General features: G+C 35.6%; 1 protein-coding gene across 5 annotated transcripts in view; it reads left to right on the top strand.

Moving 5' to 3' along the window:
• Nucleotides 1-25,266, top strand: part of PDE4D (phosphodiesterase 4D) — a 354,607-nt gene extending 329,341 nt beyond the window's left edge. For 4 of the 5 annotated variants that reach the window (XM_054651719.2, XM_054651720.2, XM_077171319.1 and 1 more), the window contains exons 7-15: nucleotides 7,956-8,049; nucleotides 11,746-11,918; nucleotides 12,896-12,994; nucleotides 13,080-13,244; nucleotides 14,862-14,961; nucleotides 18,609-18,763; nucleotides 19,274-19,396; nucleotides 19,870-20,052; nucleotides 20,609-25,266. In XM_054651719.2, coding sequence (XP_054507694.1) covers nucleotides 7,956-8,049; nucleotides 11,746-11,918; nucleotides 12,896-12,994; nucleotides 13,080-13,244; nucleotides 14,862-14,961; nucleotides 18,609-18,763; nucleotides 19,274-19,396; nucleotides 19,870-20,052; nucleotides 20,609-21,022 — 1,506 coding nt within the window. In that variant the 3' untranslated portion in view covers nucleotides 21,023-25,266. Of the gene's footprint in view, nucleotides 1-379; nucleotides 822-7,955; nucleotides 8,050-11,745; nucleotides 11,919-12,895; nucleotides 12,995-13,079; nucleotides 13,245-14,861; nucleotides 14,962-18,608; nucleotides 18,764-19,273; nucleotides 19,397-19,869; nucleotides 20,053-20,608 lie in introns of those variants that run through there. The other variant, XM_054651725.2, reaches the window with a different exon arrangement.
• The last annotated feature ends 1,283 nt before the right edge of the window (nucleotides 25,267-26,549 follow it).

Below are 26,549 nucleotides of genomic sequence, written 5' to 3' on the forward strand. Positions count from 1 at the left end.
TCCATATGAAAAAGTAATCCCACGAGGCAATCCAGACAGATGTATGCACATTACTAATTTTGACTGCTTGGATGGCGTGTCCATTGAAAACGGGTTAATGCTGCTGAAGTGATGAGACTTTAGCCCAATTATTTTTGAATGGCATGTGAATGCTGCAGGCAGGGATGCCATTAGAAAAGGGCATTTGCTGTCAGGGAGGGGGAAAAAAAAGGAAGAGAAAAGAAGAAAAAAAGAAGTATCCCATGCCCAGGAGAGTCCCCAGAATCAGCCAATGAGAAATTACCGTACATCATGATACCAGCCCTGTGGATTTATATCTTTTAGGATGACACACTATTGGCTGCTAGTATGGCTCTATGGGAGGGATCGCTGCCACTGTCTGTGGCTTCCTCTTCAGGTCCTTATTTGGTAGCTGTTGATAGAGCAAGTCTTTGAGCAGCTGAGCATCTTGACATACATTATTCATTAAATCCTGGTGTTCAGGAAATATGCATATCCCTAGCTCTTCAGAAATTTCTTCAGCTTGTACAAAATGTGTCTTCAACGTTGCCTCTGAATGCTTGGAGTTTCACAAATGGCATTTATACAATCGGAAGACCACACGGTTGGATTTCACTTCAGTATGCCTCCTGAACACACAGTCACTGAGAACCTGAAGACCAGCAAAAAGAATTAGGAGAGGAAAGACGGAATCTTTATTCTTGGAAGTCTTTTGCAGTGTCAGATAGCAAAGAACTGATAGCTTAGATTGGTAGTATAGAAAAAAATCGAAAATGCCTGAGGCAAACTATTTACTCTCAGTTTCTTGGGGCTACATAAAGGTAGGATTTTGTTTTACCTTTTAAGAACTTTGATTTATGGTGCATGATTGCATGATCACTGAATAGTGTGAGGATTTTTGGGTGATATGATTATGAATAATTTGAAGTGAAAATCAGACAACAAGCCTTTGTTCAGCAAGAAGAATGAACTACACAGTATAGTCTTAGAAACTGTGTTGGGACTTTTAAAATAATATTACTTCAGTGAATGATTAGACCAAGTCTAAAGCCAAAGAAATTCAGAACGGTTTTATGTTCTTTCAGAAAAAGATTGCTACAAAACTGTATTTCTAGCCACTAAAAGGTTTTAAAAAAACTCCAAATACCAAAAACAGATACTATACAATAGAAGAGAGCATGAGTTAAGAAGCTGAGGATAATGGGTGGATGCATGACTCATAGTGGTTTTAATAGCTGAAGAAAGGTGAAATTATGAACACTGTGTTTCAACAGCATTTTTGGTAGCCTCTGTGAGTGTGACAGCTTATTGATTAAAACCTTGGAAATTGCCATATTTTAATCCTGATCTATATTGTTACATGGGGCAGTGTGAACTAGCTTGAAATAGCAATACTGCTAGAAAATGGAATTAAATAAGATTTATCTCTTTTATGGAAAAGTTTTGCATCAAGGAGTTAAATCAGTATGCCTGTCAACGCACAGAACTGAAATCCACTTAATAGAAAAGAATATCTGAGCTTTGGTTTATCCCTAAAAAATTATGCTTGTACTTAAGAAAAATGCTGGTGCTTGTATACTTTTATAATTGTTATCGAGTGTGTAAAAAAAAAAATATTATCCTCTGCTTGACATACCATACATGTGCCAAATAATTCTGCTTTAAAGAAATTCTGATTTCTCCTGAACTAAAGAAAGCATACGTTGAATTAAATGACTAAGAATAGCTCAAGCATTATATTTGCACAATTGAATTTCTTTTATTAATACCTACTTTTACAATAGATGTATGTATGTATGTCTTTTAAAATAGAAGTGTTAAGCTTGATTATGTCCAATTATGAGTATTTTCAGCTAATGCTGAATTGTTACAATATATTATCAAGGATTTTGATCAGTCATCTGTGAAGAAATTCATCCCATTATTCTAGCTAGGTAGATTACTTTCTTGTTTGCCAAAGCAATAAGATGAAATTACTTTTCATTTCAGCTAAAAATAATTTATTGTAATTTACTAGAAAGTATTTCCTGCATTTCTAGGCTGTTGTCATGTTCCTCTTGCTAAATCAGAAAAATTCAATCACCAATTTAAAAAAAATTAAAGTTCACTCTTATTGTTTAGCCTTTAGAATTCATAGACTTTTTTTTCTAATTGAAGTTTAGCAGAGACCATGGTGTAATTGAGTACACATGGGGAAAAAATGTTCTTTGTATAGAGAGTGTCCTATACTGTCTACAGACAATGATTTTAGTCAGGAAGCTAAGTCGTCCGTGAGCACAATTTTATTACAGCGCTTTTTGAGAGAAAAAAATGTGAGAAGAAGCAAAGACATTCTGTTTTTGTGACATTCCAAGCAATTATGGATTAATAATTGCAATAAATTCAGAATTTATGAAATTCTGAAGATTGAAATATCTTATTCCCGATTGTAATACATTATAAGATGTATCTTATTGTTTGTAATATAAGATATAACACTGTATATGTTTCTATCCCTTATTATATACATATTTCTGTGTGCTTCAGGCTGTACTTTATCTCCTGTGAATTATATTTTGGAAAATAGGAATGCTTACCCTTGGTTTTTGTTGAGTATCTTTTACTGAAAAAAATGAGCACCACTATCATAATGACAGCCTTAGAGATATCTGCCTTTCTGTAGCTTATTATAAATACCAGTGCCTGTCCTTGATACTAATTAAACCCATGGGCTTTCAACACAAACCTTTAGCTATTAAGAATGCTGTTAATGTATCCAGAATGCTGCTAAAAATCAAAGATGGTTTTGCATTGATAAGCACTACAGACAGAAGCCTTATGTTAATTTGTAAGGCTGACTTATTTAAAATTCCTTGTTATATTGTAGAATACAAGCTCTTCAAGTCTAGTAATATAGTTTATTCATTTTGAGATACAAGCCTATTTTAAAAATAGCATTGGTAGGTATTTCAGAAACAAAACATAGTCATGTAAGTTGAATGTTCCAAGTATTAGTAGTATGTTCCATGAATGTATTCTATTTCATGTAAGTTTTTAGAAATGTTACCTAGAAAAGAAGCAGCCACAAAGGCTGAAACTGGGATCTTTGCCCCACTGGTTTGGGAGCTAGTGCTATGAGAGTCCCCTGTCACTTTTGAGCATTTTTATTCCAGCCTCCTCTGGACTTGGAACTTGATAAATGCTCAAACTGAAGGCCAGGCAGGACTGGGCTTTTTGGTCCATGTTTCACCGTCAGCATTGGTGCCAAAGGCTGTGTTGGAGGCAGCCTCTTTACAGTCCCCTTCTCTGCAGGAACAGAAAGCCTGTGTGGAAGAGACCCTGCTACTGCAGGGAGTCTTCAGCAAGAGTGGTTCTGTGTGCTTCCTCTCCACACAACTAGCTGCTGGCTGCTTCTTTACTTAAGCTCTTTGTAATTGAGTCAAGAACTTTACACAAAATTTGTAAAATCTTCTAAAGTGTAAACAATAGCCCGCATATATATAAAGTGTGTGGTCCAAACTTGTTCATGGCCATAAATCAACTCTGTTTGGATCTGAAGTTAGTGATTCTTTCTAACATAAGTTCAAATTCTTCCAAAAAATGTATCAGTGCTCTGGTTGCCATCTGGGAACATGGTTACTCCAAAAGTTTGTCTGTGTTTTCCTCTGTGTCTTTGCTGGCATCAGAAAAGTGTTGTATTTTTCAAAAAAAACTCCTCCAGGTAGGCTTATCCTAGGCTGACAACAGTAATATAAATACAGAGATGTGCCCACATTGGGCTTTAGCCCAGGAAGACCTAAACTACAAACCTCTTCTTGGCAACTTAAAACAATTAGGAAATCGTTCTCAGTTAATTAGCATTAAAGTATGTACCTTTATTCTCATGTATTACAGTTTTTGCTAGAGCAGACTTCTTAGGTGTATAAAGGGAGTTAAAGATGCACATCTACTCATTTCACTTTAGAGACATTTTCAATGTTATTTGAATGCTCTGCTGGTATTTTTGTTGAGGGCTCTGCTCCTTCTTATTCCCCCCATCCCCCTAACCCCAGCTGAAATTAAAATCTAAAATAAATAGAAACAAATGAAATTTTAAAAATTCTGCTTAAGGAAATATTTTCAGGGTATTTTTTAGAAAAGAGCTTATGGCTCTATTGCTCTGACATCAGTATTTGGCAGTGAAAAAACTGTATAATTGACTTAATGGGCATTTTATTGCCAGTTCATTTTCAGGGTGATATTCTAAGGATATAGTCAAGGACTGTTGCATTCCAAACTGACGTATGTGTCATTTTTCCAACCTAAAAATGCCTAGTAGGATATGTGAAAATCTTTCTTTCTGAGAAAAATACAATATATGCATAGATAAGCCAAAAACCTCTGCTTCCTCCCCATGCTAGCTCACATATCGTAATTAAATTGTTATGGTTTAAATGTTATTAATAACAAGAGTTTTGATCTTATGACTTATTTTCTTGAATTTGGAAAGCATATTACATTCAGATTTTTAAAATTCTTATTCAACATATCATCTTTAATATTTACTGGTGTTAGGAACAAGATGGTTTTATGTCCTCTTTGACTTGTTTTGAACATAACGTGCAACGTGTTATTTGCAGGAGGCCAAATTATGAGATTGTGGATTCTAGATAAGTTTCAAGCACTTTTTGTTTCTTGAATAAATAAAACATTGCTGGCTTACGGATGTAACCTACTTTTCTGGTTGGCAATATGAGCTTGTGGGAGCCATGTGAGAGGCAAACTTTCATTATAAAGTAATTTTGCAGAGCTGTGTAAGACGTGCATCTTTGAAACAAATTATTATTTATGGGTGCACTTGGGCCCAAATTAAATCTTTGAGAAATAGGTAAAAATTGGGAAAAAATAATAGGGTTGAATTTGGTTTTGCTGTTTTGATTGCTTTTTTCTTAGAAAAAGGATTTTTTTTTCCTTAAAAGGCAAGTTATGAAACATAAGTGGACTGAGCAAAGTACAGATACAGTGAAACAGTATAAACAAAAGAAAGCCTGAATATTTTGATTGCTATTTGTCTCTCATGTTTGATTTTTTTAATATTCTCAAAGAGCATTATTGTTCTGCATCAGCCACTGCTGTCTGCATATGGTCTTCAGCTTCATCTGATTCAATGGCAATGATTGTTGTAAGGCTTTGTCAGATAATTAGAAAAATCAAAACAGTTCTCTAAACTCCTGCTTAGTCCAGAAGTTTTTATGTCAATTAAAGTTTTGGTCCTGTGGCGTCAGCAACATGTGGAAGAGTATGAGGAAATTGTGCAGCTACAGTTCTTCAAAGCCAAAGGCATCTCCAATTGAATTTGCTCTCAGCAGGAGGGCCTTGCAGAGGCTGAGGGACTTGTTCCACTTTACACCCTTGTTCAGCAGTTACACAGACTATTCTGCAGTTCTCAAGCAAATGGTTGAGTTTTCATGTTCTACTGACTTGTGGGATGATGGGACGTGGGAAGATGAAGGTTGGAACAGACCCGTGGGGAACATAGCAGTAGAAAAGAATGTAATATACCTTCCATTTGCTGTGGATATTCATGCAACAAATACTGAGCTGAAAATTCTTAAAGAGTATATACTCCATAAGTTCCATAAGATGATTTCCAGTATGAAATGACAAACCTCTCTACCCACTCCCTGCAGTTAAATTTATTATTTGGGGGAAGAAAAAATCCTTCCTGTTTCCTGTGTCAGGTACCTGCAAATACTGATTAGTTCCTCTTTCAAAGCTGGAAAACCTTTAAGAAGACATCCTGAAGAGAAGAACATTCCAGTGATAGCTAGATGGTCTTTTATTCCAGAGTGTGGAACATGACACAATTAGTGTTTTTCTGCAGCAAAAACAGCAACACCAAATTGGGCATTATGTAGAAGTGTTTACTAGGAAACAACCAGGGAGATGAGGATCTATTGAAGTTAGGATCCAGTGAACTAGCTAATCAAATTAAGGAAGAGAGGATATTGAAGTACTAATGGATAAGCTGATGACATGCCTGGAAGTTAATGTGGTTTTGTCAACTCCTGACATTTTATTAATATTCCTATACTCAATAGTTCAATAAGTTGAAGCTGCAGTGTTTGGATGTTGTCCGGAGACAAGCTATTCCATTACATCTTCAGTTTTTGTCTTATATATTACAGTTTCTCACCTTTTATGGGAACAGAAGAAAAAGTGTGTAAGCATGACTTAAGTGTCTTAAGTGTTTAAAAGTCTAAAAGACAGACTTTTAAGAAAAAGGTCTTGGTGTTTTTGGACCAGTCATTATATTGCTTGGTAAACTTGGTTTGAATTTTCAACATTTGACATTGCTGATAAACATTATACATTGCTGAAGAGGTTGAGACTGGTTTTGTCTAGAGTGCATAGCTCTGTAGTTCTCATAGTATGTGTAGCTGTGTTTGCAGTATGCTTCTAATTTTCAGACATGTGTTGAGCACTTCCTAGCACATGGCTATATCTGAGATCAAAGCTGAGCCTTTGGCTTGTGACTAAAGTAGGATCCAGTCTTTGTAGCTCTGGAACTTCCTGAGCTGATGACACATCAAGATGGCAGGAAAATGCAGTGGCAAATGGTTAGAATGTTTTATTAAAGGTAATTTTGTTGGGCACATTGTGAGTGATATGGTAATTGGTGGCTTACATAGATATTGTGAAGAAAATAACACCTTTCATTATGCAAGGCTACTTTGAAGAAATACCTTTGATGATTCCATTGGAATGGAAATGGGATGGTTAAAATTTACTACAGTGGTTTATCTCCTTTGAGGAACCAGTTTTCAACATAGAGGAATGTTTACATGTATATACTCTAAGGGTAGCTATTCCTTGATATAATGGATAGTCATGACTGCATGGAGAAGGTAAAAGGTGATTCTGAAAGTTGCACAAATCATTTTGCTTTGTTAAGAGAAAAGATGACTGAGAAATCCAACAACAAAATAAAAGGATGGCACAATAGGAGGCAAAATTTAATAGTGACAGATGTATGCTAATTTTTATTGGCAAGAGCTGGAATTATTTGTAAGTATTGCTGCCTTCTGTTTGTTGGTAATATCAAGGCAGAGCTATAATCAATGAAAATGCACCTAGGACAGTGAGAGCTGTATTATGCAATTAACCTGTGAAGGATAATACCACAGGATATCATTTCACCCTGATGTCTAGAAGGAATCACGAAAGGCTCAGTGATGTGTACCTAATTAATTATACATTTAATGGAATATTAGTATCTGCTTTTATCCTATAGATTGCCTAGAGTGAATTGCTAAGAGGGAAATAGAAGGTGTTTCCACTGATGGGTGTTTTCTACCCCAATGTTTCTTAGAGATGCTTACAGTTTTCTGAGATAGTAGAATGGTCAAGTCATTTGTTGAATATAATAATTTTAGGTCAGAGACAACAAAACCTACCTCTTGTCATATTGGCTAGTATGAAATTAATAAGATATTTGGATTATTTGGAGCAATGTTGTAAAGTAATTTTGGGTAGATTAATGATGAGAGGTAAGATAGATTTGCAATATCACCAAATAAATTGCAAAAAATACAAAACCAGATTAATTTGCAAATCTTATGAGAGAACTAGTAGAGACCAGCTTGGATATAAATAAATTTTTATTTGCTTTCGAAATTAAAATCAAAAATTGGAAAGGCAATATTATAACTTGTGTGTGTGCAAATGCCTTAGAGTTTTCAGTTACTACTAGGACACTGTACTTCAGTCATTGAATCACTGTGGTGTATTTTAGAAGGTTAAGAATGACATTGTCCAACTTGTGATTTCTGCTTACACAGTATATATTCTTGATGCCATAATGTGTATATATATATATAAATATATATTCTTAATGCAATGTTCTTTCCCCAGTTATACAGTGACTGCATGTTCTTATTCTAACTAAAATATATGTTGATGTAGCTAACTTTACACTTTTTTGTTTTCTTTTCCAGTTTAAAAGAATGCTCAACCGTGAGCTAACCCACCTCTCTGAAATGAGCAGGTCAGGCAATCAGGTCTCAGAATATATATCAAACACTTTCTTAGGTAAGACTATGAAAAGCTAACTTTTTTGCCTTTGGGGTTTTTTTATATTTCTCTGGGCTGTGTTAGAGCCTAAAAGCAAGTGGCTTTCCATATTAATTTCTTGTTTCAGGAACTGTGCATTTATCATATTGTTGTCAGCATTTGTGCAGAGAGATCAGGTTAGATCCACTTCCTCACAACTCAATTAATTTGTGTAGGTGCTTTCCCTGTATGTGTAATTACAGATAAATATTCATATACATATTAAAACAACTATACTGATACTATATTAAGAAATTAATATAATGACTTTTAGAGAATCGCAGAGATTCACAGAATATCCTTCTGAGTTGGAAGGGACTCACAAGGATCATCAAGTTCAACTCTAAAGTGAATGGCCCATACAGGGCTCAAACCTACAACCTGGCTTTATTAGCACCATGCACTAACCAACTGGCTTAGTCTCAGAGAGGTAATTATATATATATTTATATATTAAAGAGAATTCTACCACTATATTTTCCTACTGGAATTATTGCAGAGGTTTCAGTGTGCTGGAAGCATATAAGTGCATGTAACCTCATAAAATCTCACAGCAAGCAGTTAAGATATTTTGGTATTCCCTGCCTGCACATGCACAGTTAGGTGCATGTGACTAAATAAACATCTGAATAGACTTTTTTCCAGAAAACTTTTGCAGCTCAAGATCTTGGCATGTTGGGATGTGAGCATTAACAAAAGCCCAACACAATATTACAAAGAATATGGTCCCTTAACCATGGGTTTTTTTTCTTAAAATTCATGAAAATCAAGAAAACTTTTGTATTGCTGAGATTGAACATGAAGATAAAGATATTATACCAATCTCAAAACATGTTTTGAGCAAAATACCATTGATTCATAAAGATAGTGTAATAAGAGATGCACAGTGAAATACATCTAAATTAGGATAACATGTACTTTAAAAAGTGACAGTCATACATGTTAATATCCATCTTATTCTGTGTGAGATACCATAGCTGGTGCTTTGTGGCTTTTTTGGAAGAAGGGGTGTTTCTGTGAGGTACATTTTACCCTGTCACCCTGCCCAAAAGGGATGGCTGAATGTGTCTGTTCAGCTGACCCAGGGTTGCAGCAGTGTGCCAACTGCTGCAGCACAGCAGGGTTCAGACACTGGGAGAGGGACAAGCCTCTGTCACGGACAAGCAGTAATGCCCCGCTTCATGTGCCCTGAAAACTACAGTGTGCAGTTGCCTGAAAGGATGACCCACTTAGGCTGCGGAGACTGAGATGCCAGCTTCTGCTTGCTTTCATTTGGAAGCTTGAGACTTACTTTGACAGGGTAAAAAAATGCATCTGTCAGCCTTTCGCATGAGATCTCAGTCACAAGCAGAAAGATGGCCAGAGAGGCAATCACTTCTAATTTACTGGACCATGGGTACTGTTTTCTGTCTGCATGAAAAACTAGATACTTAGAATTGTAGGTATAAGAGCAGCACAATAGTGAAAACACCTAATCTACAGATATATTGCTTAAATGTTTTCAAAATATGTGGTCTAAATACATAGGTTCTGAACATTTATGAAGAGAGAAAACTTTCTCTCCCTAAAAGTATTTAATGAGTTTATTATCTAATTTAATTTTTTAATATGCAACTTACCTCCTCAATATCTGCAAAATTTCTCACATTTGTAAGTTAGGAAGGTGTCATGAGAAAACAGGGTTTTCTGTTCTTCTTATTAAAAAAAAAAAAAAAAACAAACAAAAAACCAAAACCAAACTGTTTTCCTTTAGGGATATATCAATGTTTGAAATTATTTACAATGATTAGAAATATAATCTGTGTATAATAATAAAAAGACATAAGGCTTCTATATTGTGTATAATAATATGCAAAGTTTCCTTTTTCAGTATCATTAACCTGTTTTCTATGAATGGAAAATGTTTGAGAACCTGTAGTTGAGCACAGCATAAACAGGGTCAAAATGGCAAGCTCTCTTTTCTGGATGTTCAGATGGGCACAGCCCTGTCTGCTCAAAGTTACAAAAGCAGAGGCAGTCCCACGGAGTTTCTCTGGAGATTTAAGTCATTCAGACAGACACTTCCTTTCACTTGAGTTACTCTGACAGCTCAGCTAACGAACCTCTGTTTGATGGGACTAAACTTTGTGCACATGACTGAAACCATAAACATCAAAGCGCAAGCACAAGTCACAGCTGCTCATCTGTTGTTGGTTTCCACCAGACCAGGGCTGCCACGCTCCACCTCGCTCTTTTCCCCTTACAGGGAGAGTGGTGAACTATGGTGTGGTAGTCCAAGGACTCAGTGCTCTAGGCTACAACCTGGTGACATTTCCAAAGTCTCTTCTTCATTGTGATTTCTTTGGAATTTGAGGTGTCCATTAAAAGTATCTGCTAAAGGGTAATTAAAAGGGAAAAAAAGGCAGAAAAAAAGGTGAAGAAGCAAAGCAAACATATAAAAAGCTCCTAATTAGAAATGGACTTGCTAACCTCATCTGGTTTCAAAGTCTGTATTGGAAATGAATATTGCAGAAAGGAAAAAATACACATGTAAAAAATCCCAATTTTTCTTACTTTCTTTTCAAGTTTTATTTTGGTTTAAGGTTTTTTTAGCTGTTTTGGCTCATCTCCTGTGTCAGAAACATCTTTTCTGGATTTTTGTGGTTTTACTAGTATATTCCTTGAGGTCTGGAAAAGATGGAGGTACATTTCAGCAAAGAAAAAGAGGTTATTTGAAGGGAATCATTAAACTCTAGGTTGAAATATAGTATGAATAAAAGAAACAAAAATTAATTCATGTTCCTAGTAGTTTTTTTTCAGAAAAGCCCTTCATTGCACTAACTTGGGTTTCTTTGAAACAGATGTTTGCAGCTCTCCACAACCCCATACTGGTTGTGCAGCAATCCTGTGGCAGTTGCCTAAATATATTTTAGTCTCACTTTAGTTCTTGTCTAAAGTTTTGCTGGCACATATGTCAATAAATTTTATTAAGTGATGCTGCTGATACTGCTACGGAGGCAAAATCCCACAGCAAAATTCACAGGTTAACAAAGCACTCTCTTGTTTTGTCATTATTATTGACTGTAGCTGGGAGGTGCAGAAACACTGCACTGATGGCATGAACTGCCAACAATCCAAGTTATTGTAGATGTGGCTTGGAAAACACAAAAGGCTTTCCAAGTTGTACAGTCTTAGTAGACAGGACCAGTCCACAAGTATCAAATTCTTTGTGTCTTCAAGTCCTGAAAAAGTTTGCTAAAGGTTTACATGAGGACACACATAGACAGCTTTTGAAATACATTTTCAGAGAATGTTTCTCCTGAAAAAAAAAGAAAGAAAATTATTTTTCTTTCAAAGTGTATTCCTGTGCGGTTGTAATAACATTTTTATACTGAGATGATTGACCCTTTCTACAGCACTAGTGATATGGGAGAAGTGGTAATCAGACAGTCACAAGTTGCTTTTAAAGCCAATTCAGAAATAATGAGGCAATTTGAGTAAAAGAGATCTGCTTTTACTGAAGTATAGGTCTATATTTAACTTTTCATGGGTTTGGTGATCTTGACAGAAAGAATCCAAATCTTAAAAGAGGTTTTCCTAAGATTTAAAAAGTCCATAAGGTGCAACTCAAAAGTGAATTTTGTAATATTTATAATTATTTTATAAATTATTCTCTTTTTATTCATTCTTTTGAAGACAAGCAACATGAAGTTGAAATCCCTTCTCCAACACAGAAAGAGAAAGAGAAAAAGAAGAGGCCAATGTCCCAGATCAGTGGAGTCAAAAAACTCATGCACAGCTCCAGCCTAACTAATTCCAGTATTCCCAGGTTTGGAGTTAAAACAGACCAAGAAGATGTCCTTGCCAAGGTAGAGAATATATATATATATGTCCTTGAAATTATATAAACAGAGTGTGGATATTTCTGTATTGTTCCATCCTCTGCTTATACACATTGATTTCAAGCTGCAGCACCAAGCATTTATATAACTTGAAATGGCCCAAATTTGTTGGAGCGGAAGAATAGCAAGTAAAATCAGAATCAGACCATAAGGGCTAATTTCAGCATGAAGACAATTTCATCTGGCATTTGTGTATGCATTAAGAAGCCTCCCTATTCATAAATAGTATCTGAAGATTGAAGAGTAAACATATTGTATAGTGTCACAGGAATGAAAATGTATAGATAGCAAACTTATTTTTAAAAAATGCACAAGGGTACATAGCATTAGAACTACCCTTCCTAATTTTAGCTGTATCATTTTATGTGCATTCTTTTTCTTATTTTTAATGAAATTTCTTACTATTTTTTGAACCAGCAGCTAACTACTTGGTAATAACAGAAAATTGGTATAAAGGAATTTTTGATTGAGTTATGCCTCTTCTAACTTTTTCAGGAATCTTATTTGAAGAGTGTTTCTGAGACCAGGGCGAGAGCAGCAGAATTGCCCATCTCTGCACATTGCAGAAATGCACTCAGCAGAATTGCACATCTCTGGAGGTTTTCTCCTCACTGAACTTCATTGTCAATAGACAGTGAGATAGCAAAGTGTGTCAGTTAAACTCATTCAAGATACTGTAGAGTTTTTCCCTCTGGAGCAATTCATTTAAGAGGCAGTCTTTCCTGCTTAGACAAATAAAATTTGAAAAATGGGTAGATGTAAATTCTGATATTGCAAGATTAGCAGCAGCTGCAGAGTTTAGAGTTTAGCCCTTGCAAGGTTGAGCATGTAACTTGCACACTAGCCAGGTCTTAATGAGTCCTCTGTTTATAATTGCTTCTCTCAAAAATTGCAGGAATTTTTATGTTAGGTTTCAACCTGTTCATTGCTTGATTTTACTCTAGGAACTTGAAGATTTGAACAAGTGGGGCCTTCAGGTTTTCAGAGTAGCAGAGTTATCTGGAAACAGACCTCTGACTGTCATCATGCACACTATTTTCCAGGCAAGTATGAGCAGTCATGCTGCTTTTTTATCTTGGAGACTGTTCTGTGCTTTGAAATCTAATTGTTTTTCCGTTACTTTTATAGGAGAGGGACTTGTTAAAAACTTTTAAGATTCCAGCAGATACTTTAATTACTTACTTGATGACCCTGGAAGACCATTACCATGCAGATGTGGCGTACCACAATAACATACACGCTGCAGATGTTGTTCAGTCAACCCATGTCCTACTATCAACCCCAGCATTAGAGGTAAATTACACTGAAGAAGAAAAGTGGCAGTCATGAGAGAAAGGGATGCACTGAGAGTCTCCTAAACTAAATATTAAAGATCTTAGTTTCTGCAATGTTTTTAAAAGAAATCTTAGCATTTCTTTGATGAATTCTGTTCTTCCAAAGATATTGTGTGAGGATCAAAGTTAATGTAAATATTGTGCAGAAAACACCTCTTCTTTTTATTTTAAATCATGGAAATTTTTGCTGTCATAACCTTTTTCACTGTAACACAATGCATATCTTGTTTCTACCATCTTACTATTTATGCTATATCCTTTTCTGTAGCTATTTCCCATGTGGGATTCTGCCTAACTACAGTAAGTGGAAGTTCTTAGGAAAGTTTATTCTGATCCAGAAACACTACTTTTATATTTACTTCTAAGACAGATTGGAACATGTACTAAATTTTCACTGGACTCTCTTTTCTTACACTCCCCCCACTCCAATAAATATTTCAAAGTTTTTTGGGAAAATAATCTGTTCTTTTTGTAGAAATTCTCTTCTTGAAAGTTCTTAAATCTTTGAAGTAGAAGGATGTGAAAGATGGAGATTTTCCCTTTTTTAAGCACAGTTCAGGTCTCAACATAGCAATCATTGATGTTGATATATCCCAGCAAACAGAAAAAATCAGATAAAGGAAGTAGTAGAAATTTTATTAGTTCGAAAGGATTTACCTTCATTTTCAAGAAGGGCTGCATTTTGACCACCCTATAATGGTCAATCTTTAATGTTACTGAATACATCTGTATTACCTTCTTCTTAAAAAGAGAGTTATAAGTAGACCTTGGCAGGTTTGGATGCTCAAAGACTTGGAAATCTATTGAGAAAAATTTTCTTTTTCTCAAGAAGATCAGGTAATGTTCTTAAAACATCACTGGCTTCACCACACAGCTGAGCTAGTCATCAGTAAAATTTAGGGGTTTTTTTCCAGACCTTTTTTTTTCATGGCCTTTTTCTCAGCAGAGCTTTAGCCAATGGCTGCCCAGTGCCACTGCTGGTCTTTGCACTTTGAGCAATGATCAGTTTTGAAAGCATTTGCATCATGTGGGTGCTTCTGACAACAGGGCACTGGGCTCAGTGACATTCCAAGTCCATTGCAGTCCTCTTTTCCTATCTTCCTGGTAATCTCATACAAATGGAAAATCAGTAAATGCTAAGTGATATGATGTGTAGTCTGTTGCTATTTTCTTTATATGGGAGATGTGCATCTTTCAAATACAGATACAGAGGAGGCAGGCTAAAATATTAACTTTAATTTGTGCTGTAAATTAGAAACCTGTACTTAATTGCCTAATAGAGGTGGATTTATTTACAGACTGAAGCTGAAAATACTTCAGTTGTGGCAGAATTTAGTGATGCTCTCTGTATGAAGTATAAATCACTTTACTTTGGCCAAACTTGAAATATTTATGAAATTCTACATAATTGATGATTTTACAAAGGCTTTAATAACTTGTGTGTAAAGTCTCTAGAGATCATGATATATTTTAAATGTGTTTTGCTTGTTCACATCCAGCATCAAGTAGAATCCTTTTTACTGGAAACAATTTTTCACAGTTTGGTCATTGTCATTTCTGCTTAATTATATTCTAGGCGGTGTTCACTGATTTGGAGATTCTTGCAGCAATTTTTGCGAGTGCAATACATGATGTAGATCATCCTGGGGTTTCAAATCAATTTCTTATCAACACAAGTAAGTTTGATGCTTAGTGGTTTTCTCAAAAATTTGCTGTGAGGTCTGCACATAGCACCTGAAAAATACCACCAGTTCATTCCTTGTTTGCTTCTATCTCTAACTTTTCTCAGTAAATAGATAGATGTTTTTATTTTAAACCTGATATTACTTTGAATTTTTTCTAACTTTAGAAATTATTTACACAGTACACTCTAGCAAGAATTACTAAGGTATAAACTATTAACCTGCCATTTTTTTGATGTATTGCATGTTTTCTCTCCTGGAAATATAGTTGATTTACATTAAATAGGTAAAGTTTTAAGAAGAGAATGAAGGAAGATTTAAAAAAAAAGGCAAGACAAGAATTTATGTGTTTATATTGGAAACGTGGTGTGATGATAGGTAGAAATTCAGAAAGCAGAAAAGCATGATTCTTTTTAGCAAACAGACAGACAATCCTGTATCCTGTACTTGGCTTTTGATCTCTCATGCTTTGTAGACTGAATTTCCTCACCCCGTTTCTGCAGCTATGATAAACATGTTTGGTTTTTTCTGACTCCAATGTTATCTCCAAATTTGAAACATAGTGTACTTCTGCATTCCTCAAGGCTGTTGTTGACAGCATTGCTGAACCTTTATCCCTTCAATCATCTACTGAAAGAAAATCACTGTCAACTTCATTGAACCTGATCATGACATATTTATTCAATAGTTTGTTGCCCCAGCGGTGACTTGCTTGGATTTTGTTGCCTGATGTCAGTAGTATTGCCCTTTTAGGTCAATGTAAGTTCCATCATACTGGGTTATTTCTTCTGCTCTCTGAAAACTTCTCCTTTTATGATAACTGACCCAGAAGTGCAAAGTTTAAATAATACTAATAATCCAAGCACAAAAGAAGAAAAAGCAACAGAAATGGAAACATACCTGGAGTTGTGTATTTGACCCATCTGGTTGTACATTTATAGATACTGTCACTTCTGCACATGGGCAGAATCTATTTCACAGGTGTTAAAACAGGATGACCCCAAGTCAGCAGTAGCGTTCGAAGAAGGGAGCTCCTGCTCTGACTCATTGCTGCTGTATATTCAAATAAGACATGTACTTCAGTTTAGCCTGCACCTAGTTTTGTTTGTCCCAATGGCCTAAGGGCCATCCTATAATGAAATTGAATTTTATGACTCATACTCATGAAAGAGGATTGACTCTGTATTTTTTGTGCTTTACTGGGGACCAGTATAGTTCAGCAGTGCAGGCAGAGAGTGAATCAAGCTTTGTGCGAAAACCAAATTCTTAATTAAATCTTAAGAGTGGGCATATGTAAGTAAAGCTTTTTCCTTGCTTGTTGAGTCAGAAATTGAGTACCATGTTATACTTGGTAGCTCCAAGGTTCTGTGAGGAAACCAATGAATTGTTTAGGTTTAAGAGTGTTGACTTAGTTGAAGGGATGAGTAGTGGTGCATAAAGCTTTTACTTCTAGTTAGACTGAAATTCAGCTAAAGTAGGAATCATATTAATACTGATAATTATCAGCTTAAGAAGTATATCTTGTTTTTCTCAATTCAGCTTTTGATAAAGGAGGCTTTTGTGTCAATCAAGTAAAACACTAGCTGAAACTTTCAGCTGTTGCAAGGTTGAAAGAAACAAAGAATTTTGTTTATTTTAAATTGTTCTGTGTGCAAGGAAGAAACTGCAGGGAAAGAGACAGAAAAAAATCATCTAATGTTCGCTTCTCAAATCCAAAATTTTCCTGACTTTTAGAAGATAATTTGCTTCCATCTAATTTTTTCACCTAAATATAAGAATGCATTTAAAAAAAACATGATAGACTTAGTTACATGATAGACTTAGTTAGACTTAGTTAAAGTATGTACATATTTGCCATATTTTCATATTTTTTTATGATTAGTCTTGTGACTTTTTTGACTATTATTTTCCTATATAAAGTCTATTACAGAGTTGTCGACTAAACAAATCCCTTTGGAATAAATACTAAATAAAAAACTAAATAAAATAAATTACTAAATAACAAACAAATATGAAGTATATTAGCCTCAGAGTAGATATTTATTTTACTACTGTAACTCTGTCCTCCCAGAAAAATGCTCTTGAATCCCACAATGAGTTACAGAGGTTACAAAAGGGGAACTTTCTTCCATTTTTATATCCATTTTGAAGTTGAGTGCATTTTAACTGTGTCTGTAGCTCCAGCTCTTCCAAAGTATTTTGGCAATGTGGAGTGTTTTGCAGTTGCAGCAAATCAGAAGCTGTTTGAAAGGAAAATAGACTAGTATGTGATTTCTGCATGAGAAAAACAAGTATGCAAGCTTTTTATGTGTTCTGTGAAAGACGAAAGAGAGATCATTTTACAAACTTGCTTTCTTTCTGCTTTTGCTGTTATGGTTTTGCTGGTTTTGGGATAAGAAAAGGCAGAGGAAGACTTCCCTGATTCAACAGATCGATTAATTCAAGACAGGAGAGGAAGACAGCAGGAGAATGGATAATGAGATTAATGAAATCTGAAGATCAAAGCTTTTAGAGGCCTCCTGTTGAACCAGGGGCATTTAAAAGTATAGCTGGTGTAAAAGAAGAAAAGAGGACTAAGAGTGGACTAGACTGATGTATGTTTAGACTTAGGCTAGAACAACTGCAATAAACAGAAGTTACTATAGCACAGGAAAAGTATGATCGCATAAAAACTATATGAGTATTTTGTGATAGATTTATTTACAAGCTGTATCTTAAAGCATATGCAAGCTGACTGTGCAGTATACCTGAGTTAAAGCTAAAGCTGTGCAGACATTTTTGTAATTGCTTTGATTTTTCAGAGCTGTCTGTTCAGCAGGTCTAAGCTGACCTTATATGTGTGCCTTAGCACAGGCATGGCTGGGAAGTGTGTGTTATTGTCACGGCCATATGGGGTGACTGAGGTGAGAATAATTCCATTGTTGAAGACAGTACTACAGACAGCATCAGGGACTGACCACACCCAAAAACAAGGCAGCATTCAAGGCCACTGCCTGCAGTTTCACACCACAGAACATTACATGAAAAAGACAGAAGCATAGCTGTTACCATCCTACCAGCCTTTAGCTGTCATGGACTAATGACTGTATGGTTCACTAGGCATCTTAGCATCTTAGATAACTTCAGAAAGACATGATTTGAAAATCAAGAAGCTGGTGCTCCTCAGCACCAGACCTGCAGAAAAGCCTCAGCTGTATATTCCCAGGTGAAAGTGCTGGGAAGCTGAAACTTGACTAACAGTAGGATTTTAGTTGTTGTGACAGAGAGAGGCATGAGAAGACAACACATCAGTGTGTTTTAGTTGAGGTGTGTTTTTGCATATATTATGCATAAAATATTTTCTAAGTTGCCTCTTGCAGTTATGAAAATTCATTCTAAAAATTAACTTTCTTATATTTTTTCTCACCTGCCACTACAGGCATGTGTTCCTGCATCATTGCAAAGCCTTTTCTTTGTTTTGCTCAACTTTGGCTTGACTTTAAGTTAAGTTATTCAGTGAATAATTCTGTAAATTTCAGGGCTGCTTCTAAAAGTTTTATCTGTAAGTCTTGTTATGCATGTAATGAATTTGAAAAAGATCTTAAGGGATTTGGTAGAAGCACAGGCTTTGGTAACGTTCTGCCCTGCAATTGTTACTGCAGATTCTGAACTCGCCTTGATGTACAATGACTCATCAGTACTGGAGAATCATCACTTGGCTGTGGGTTTCAAGCTGCTGCAGGAAGAAAATTGTGACATTTTCCAGAATTTGACCAAAAAACAGAGACAATCACTGAGGAAAATGGTCATTGACATTGTGAGTTTTGAGATTTTGTCTTCCACAGAGTTAGGACATTGAATAATAAAGCACAGAAGTATTTTATAATAAATTACATGTCATCAGGCCCATAAACAATGAAGTGAAAGTTTAAAGTTTTGTCATATCTTACCCAAATACAAATAGTGGGGTCTTTTAAGTTCCACTCACTTTCTATGCACTTCTGGAAGGCATACTATTCTGTTTCAAGTTGGTTTTGATGATGCCATTCTACCATTACAGGTAGAAATTTGCTACTGAATTAATAATGAATTTGGGCTGATCAGTTCATTCTGAGCAATGCTGAACAATGATTTTGTCATATTCTTTAAAAAACTATTATGAGAACCTACTATTATGAATATACAGGACTCTTACTTGTATCATGTATTCAGACATAGAAACTATGGGTTCCTTCCAAAAATGTTGATTTATATGTTCAATTATTTTTCAAAAAACTCCAGTAGAATAATTTATGTATTGTTCATTTTTTGTTTGTTTTTTTTCTAGGTACTTGCAACAGATATGTCTAAGCATATGAATCTACTGGCTGATTTAAAAACTATGGTTGAAACTAAAAAAGTGACCAGTTCTGGTGTCCTGCTTCTTGATAACTATTCAGACAGGATTCAGGTAAGGAAATGCACCTGAAAATGTTCACTTGTATTACATACTTAATAACATTGCCTTCCCCATTCTCCAGCATGGATTAGAGCTGTCTCTTTCACACCATGATTTGCTGCTTCCTTCTCTTTCCTCCCTGGTCTAAATGACATGGTTTAAGTGATTCTCTGGGAGACTAACAAAGTGCTAGGGTAGTTCAGGACTGAATGAGGCTTTGGCCTTCCCTTCAAATTATCAAAAAATTATTCTCTTTCTCACAAGGATTTTGTGATCTTTATAGCGACAAGCAGCAGAAGCTAGGTAATTCATGGCTATTAATGCAAGTGTGAAAAGCACACAACCACATAAGTTTTGGCTGTTTAGAATAAATTTTGCATTACGTGTATTTTCAAGATTGTGTTTTACAGTCACCAGAAATGTGAATAAAAAAGGAGCTGCTTTTCTTCAGTGCAATAACACCACAGGTGTTCAACGTGTTCTAGGTTCTTCAGAATATGGTGCACTGTGCAGATCTGAGCAACCCTACCAAGCCGCTCCACCTCTACCGCCAATGGACAGATAGAATAATGGAGGAATTTTTCCGTCAGGGAGACCGGGAACGAGAGAGGGGAATGGAGATAAGTCCCATGTGTGATAAGCACAATGCATCTGTAGAAAAATCACAGGTAATTGATTTTATAATGTAGTTAAACCTTTTGGAAGAAAAGGATAGTACATAGTCATGTTTTGAACAATTTCTGAATGCACTTTTTTCTTTTCTTCCTCTGAGTTAATTAATTCAGCTCCTCAGGTGTCAATGAGGCAAATTGGGACTTTTACTGTGAAAACATAGTGTGCGGCAATATGTTTGCTGAAGGGATTCCATCACTGTCCTGACCTGAAAAGCAGCATGCCAAAAGAAACTATTGTACAGCTGATTGGGGTTTCCTTCAAAAACATAATTAAATATAAATCAGGTATCTAGCTCACTAGATGCAGTGGAGTTGTTTGGAATGAGCACTTTACTTGAAATCAAACCCTTTCCATGCTGTTATCCAATATCCTGAAACAGACTTCTGGAAAGTAAAGGACCTTATCTGTTATATAAACTAGTATGGTTTCCTTTCAGCCACCTCTAAGGGTAATGTATCTTGTGTCTCTTCCTAGCATTATATTTCTCATATTTTGCATGACTTACTCATTTCTTTGTGAGTAATCATATTCTTGCATTATTTGAAACAGGTGGGTTTTATAGATTACATTGTTCATCCTTTGTGGGAGACGTGGGCAGATCTCGTTCACCCGGATGCCCAGGATATCTTAGATACACTGGAGGACAATCGAGAGTGGTATCAGAGCACAATCCCTAGAAGTCCCTCTCCTGCACCTGAAGAAAAGGGAGAGGGAAAGCAGGCTCAAACTGAAAAATTTCAGTTTGAACTAACGCTGGAGGAAGATGGTGAGTCAGACACCGAAAAGGACAGTGGCAGTCAAGTAGAAGAAGACACCAGCTTCAGTGACTCCAAGACTCTTTGCACCCAGGATTCAGAATCCACTGAAATTCCTCTTGATGAGCAAGTAGGGGAAGAAGTAGAGGAGGAGGAGAACCAAACAGCAGAGCCTTGTATGGTAGAAGAACCTTCTCCTGACACATAACAAGGAAAACACAGTCTCTTTCTCTTGCTCATTCCCTTTCTTTTCCTCTTTCTCTCTTTTCTTTTTGTTTTCTTTTTTTTTTTTTGTGGGGGGGGTAGGGGGGACTTGGGTATTTTCAGTTTTGTTACAGATTTTTTATTTTTCCTTTTTTTTTTTTAATGTAGGCAGTGATTTCCAAAGTATATGTCACGTACTACAACCAGGGTCAGAACTTGGTGTTATCTGCCAGAATGATTGTTGATCAAAACTGAAGTTGATGATTCAGTTTGGCACTCAGGAATATTGTAAACAGAATTTTCACCTCCATGCTGTCAGAAAGCAGGGGGAGAACATCCATAAATTGCATTTTAATAAGGTCTCTATTTGGCAGATTCCATTAAATGAAGCAAATGCTTTCAGAGGAGTACCACCTGCCAAATGAATGTTGGTGTGCTTTGATAGTTTTTGAATTAATTGTATTGTATTGTAAGACATTGGATAATGTTCATCTGTAGAGAAAATGGACAGAAAAAACATTGAGGTTCCTACAGGAAAACAAGTTCACAAAAATGATGGGACACAAATGGATTCTGTTACCAACATGAAGATAAGCTGTGAAAATTGCATAATTTTCTTATTTCTAATCTTCTGAGACATGACTGAAAAAAATGTGACCCACTGGGTTGCACTAACCTCTTCATTTTGTATAATATGTGAAAGAGAGATCTTTTTTAGAGCTCACTTTTATTAAATATACCAAGGTATTATATTTAAAAAAAACCCCACTTTCATCTGCCTCTGGTTATTTTTTTTTCCAAAAAGTAACTTACAAGTTTTCAGTACAAATCTGTACTACACTGGATAATACTTGTAGGGGTTTTCCTTTAATTCTCTTTTTTTTTTTTTGGCACCTTAGAATGTCATGGTGATATTGAGCTGTAAATGTCTATTGTTTTATATATTAGTGAGTTCTATGAGTATTCTTTGTGTGACATAAAACCTTTTCAGTAGGATAGCTTTTTTTGTTTATTTGTTTTTTCATCACAATTTTCCCAGATATGTTAGTGGACTTATACAGTGCTTTTGTCCTCATAGTAGCCTGATCCTGCCAACTCTGTCTTACTACAAGAAGTGGTCCCAGTGATACCAGCTGGGACCACCAACACTAGGACTTACAGGACCAGAGCCTGTAAAAAGAGTAATGAATTGTCATTAGTACAAAAGCACCTCTTTTGCTATTCTAATCGATTTTGTTCCTCTGAAACATGGTTTTTCAGACTGCTTTTCAGACTGGGAGCTATAGACTGCTAAATCAGAACAGACAAATACAATGTATGAAATACTTGTTCTGGTGCAAAAATTAGAAGTGTAATATTTCCAACTTGTGACTCCCAGTAACTTTTAATCTGGGTAGATATCTAGTTAAAGCATTTGCTAATCTGAGGTGTACAAAATAAAAATGATGATTAGTGTTATTTTTTCATGTCTTTGTTGCTAGAAGAGCCAGGCCAGTCTTGTCTTTTTATATTATTGTGTAAAAGAGCAGTGCATCATCAGAGTTGTAGTTTTCTCCATATTATTTCAGTCTCAGATCTTTTCATCCTTTATCCAGTTTGTGCTAAGGGAATCCTACCTTTCAGTTTGATTGGTACTGAAAGCTTCCATAACTTGGAAAGCTAAAGGGAGGTAGGAGTTCATCTTTGTCATTTTTCAGTCTTGATGTTTGGTCACATGGAAGATGTGATTTTATTTCCTCCATTTTACTCCTCATTAGAATTGTAGTTTTGCATGTAGAAGATAGGAAATGGTTGCCTATGGAGGCTAACAGACTCCTACGTTGCGAAATTCTGTTAAAATTACAATATCAAGATAATTTCTTAACAAAAGGTGATAGCAGCAGCCATTATTTTCCCTTTGGATTTTTTTGTAGCAAATTTGCAGATATGAATGCAGGTACTTCTAAATTACCAGAGATCTAGAATAAAAGCCCATTTTAAACTAATTGGCTAATAGTTCAACTTTTAAATAAATTTTGCATTCTTCTATATCCAGGTCATAATTTTCTTTACCATTAGCCCTTACAGGGCCTTAGCACAGAAGATGCAGAAGGAATAAAAGAATGAAGATAACTCCTGGGGTTTTTTGTGTTACGAGGGTTTTTTTTAATTTTTTTTTTTTTTTTTTTCATTATTTCTTGCTGAACTGATCCATCTAAAAGTCCTTTCAGCCCCCGAAGAGTGCCTGGAACCTCAGTAGTGGAAAAGCAATATAAATTCCAGAATAACCAGTAGGACCTGGAAGGTTTTGTTTCTGCACTAATTGAAAGTAAATAAACATAAAACCATATTGTGGATATACACCTGTACATGTGGACAATCAAATCATAGAAAATGATACCATTTCTTAGAGTTGGGGATATAATGCACTGTACAATCTTTTTTTTCCTCTTTTGCCAAAGTGTGTTTTAGCATTGTACACTGCTTTAAAACAATACAATTTACAAGTGGCTTTATGTGTTGTGAATATTTTTGCCATTAAAAAATGCAGTGAGTAGATATTGAGTGGGAGGAAAAAAGAAAAATCACCTTGTTTATAAAAGTACACTTTAGCTTGCAAGTTGCTGTACTCAGTAATGCTGTATTTAAATTCTTAAATTGTTTTGTGTCATTAAAAAAGCAAAATGAAAGAATATAGATAGAACAAATAACATTCAGAAGTTTTAAAACTTGAATGAAATGGATTTTATAGAAAGCTTTGACAGTTCTTTTCAAATGCGTTATTTATTTTTTGTGCCATGCATTTTTCTCACCAAATGACCTTACCTGTAATACAGTCTTGTTTGTCTCTGTTTACAACCATGTATTTATTGTAATGTACATACTGTAATGTTAATTGTAAATTATCAGTTCTTATTATAACATCATCCTTGTCAGGATGGTGTTGCTGTATCTGGAAACTCTTGGTGAGAGAATGACTATTGTGTATACATATTCCTTGTACATTTCTTCTCCTGTAATATATTCAGTGTCACCATGGAGCTCATTTATGGAAGATTCAAGAAAAGTATAAAATACATAAAGATATATCGATTTAAAAAGCTGCAGGTCTTTGGTCCCAGGGCTGTGCCTTAACTTTGAAAAATATTTTCTTGTTTAGCTGCATTTGAAAGTAAGGTAGCCTTGGGGCTGGGGCTGGGCATTTCTACATATTTTTAGTTGCGAACCGATGGGGGATACTCTTACAAGCTAATATGTGTAATACTAAAATAAATTTTCATTCTTGACCCTGCTGGAAGTTCAAGATTTTGCAGACTTCTGGTAATGTAATTATATTGTCTCTGAATATCTTTTTACAGCCTGTAATTGGGGATTCTTGCAGCCATTTTTTGTTCCTAAAAAAGATAAATAATTGATGCTGCATTTCAGTGCTGAAATGCACTGAAACAGCTTTGGAAAGCATCTCTAATAAACATTTGATTTTAATGCATAATGGGAAGTGGAATGATCAGAATTAAGAGGGTTTAACTCATACACTTTTACAATTGTCTGTAATGTCTCTTCTTTAGTAGCACAAATGATCACTGTATAAGCAGAATCCATAGTAGGATATACAACTTCAGCCTTGGAAATGCTTTCCAATATTAGTGTTACAAGTAGCCAAAGTTTATTTTATATAGGTGTAGCTAAAGCTTTGCGCAGGTGTGTGTAGCATAGTGCACTAGCTCTACAGAAGAGCAGTAAACTGTTAGATGTTTCAACAACACTACTATTAGGTTTGCAGGTTGGACTGAGCAACTCTTGCTGTTTGACTTGCCACATTACTCCAGATAACTCAGAGCTGGTATCATTGAATTTGCCAGAGTGAGGTAAAAACCTCTTCTCCATTCCAGTGATGCCCAGCCCTTGTAATTTGCGACTTATTCATGAAAGGAGAGGTTCTTTTCCAAGAAGAACCAGAATCTCCTTTTAGACACAAACTGTAGATTTTAGCAGCCCTGGCCCAAAGGAATTCGAATGCTTTTGTTTTATATAGTCTAAAAGGGACACTACAACAACAGAAATCCTGAACAATTTCTTGTTACTGTTTTAATTCGGTATTTTCTTTGGGGATGTCTTGAGAGTGGCAACTTGTGTGAACATTGCACATGGCTATTCTTTCACTGGTTTCTTAGCCTCTCTTACAGCCTATGGTTAGTACTGTACATCGATACCTTCATATGAAATTTTATATGCAATGGAAATAAAAGCATGTGTTGATTCTGCCTAGTTACTGCATTTGATTTTTTTTTTAATTTGCTTTTTTTAATGCATCCCATAGTTTTGACAGCTTAAGAGAAAACACATTTCCAGAATAATTTGATTACAATATTTTGTCAGAATAGTGTTTCACATAGATAAAACAAAATAAATATGAACAAATGAGAAAAGTCAATCAAATATGGTATTTTTTAGGAAGCCTAATCCAAAAAGGTGTGACTTATAATAGAAAGGTATAAGTCTTTCAGTTTTCAGAAAATTTTACCACTGGCTTCAATGGCTTTACAGAAACTACATGTCTAGAAGTTTTCTAGAGGAGCAATATGCTGCATTACCACAAAGAAACATAACCAAACCAAACATACTAAAAAAAAAGAAAATGTACCACAGTTAGACATTGTCACAATCTTTGTTCCAAATGGATGATAAAAAAAATTGCTCTTAAAAACAGAATTCATAAATTATAGTGTTTTCTTGAGGAAGAAATATGGTCTTAGTGTGAGTCCAAATCTTAAAATGGTTTTCAGGCACCTTTTTTAAAAAAACAAATCTATGTTCATCTTTTCCTTTAAGTCTCTTAGGTCCTTCTTTGGGTTTAGGGATTTGTTTGCAAGGAGAATGAATTCTTAGGACTCCTTTTTCATTCACACCTTTGTGTCAGAAAATGCTGATAAGTTCTGTGTGGGGAAGATGAAGGATGCTGCAGTGGGTGGATAAATTAGATTATGTCTGTCACTCCTGCCAGGCTCCTTCTTGCTTGTTTCCAGCAGCCCTAATAAGAAAATGGCTTGCATACATCATGGCTATTATTATAAGGAAGAAGGAGTCCCAAATTATTGTTGACAGTACTAAAACCTTTTCAGTAAGCAGATCAGGTACCACAGCAGTGCACAAGCCTGAAGCTGGCAGCAGTAGCTCATGGCTTCCTTCCTACATCCTCTGACATTACTTTGTCAGTCTCTGCGCATGGAAATAATGAATCAGAATAGAGAAGTTTCAGAGCAAAACCAAAATGTATCCCCTGTTTCAGTGCAGACAGCTGTTGCTGTAGCAGTTGAATGTATTTACGAACAAATGACTCTTCTATTTCCTAATGAGACAAATAGTCTGAATAGCTGCAGCTTTGTTTGCTTAATCTCTCTGCATTGTGGAAAATGAAAGTCACAGCTACCAGCACACGTAGTGTTTACTGGAATGATCAGTCCAATTTCTCTCCAGCTGTGATTAATTTTGCTTAGGTTTTTCCAGGAAAAAAAAAAAGAGAAAAAGTTCAAAGATGTTATAAAAGCCTT

This window comes from Agelaius phoeniceus, chromosome Z (assembly GCF_051311805.1).
Source record: "Agelaius phoeniceus isolate bAgePho1 chromosome Z, bAgePho1.hap1, whole genome shotgun sequence".
Classification (NCBI taxonomy): domain Eukaryota; kingdom Metazoa; phylum Chordata; class Aves; order Passeriformes; family Icteridae; genus Agelaius; species Agelaius phoeniceus.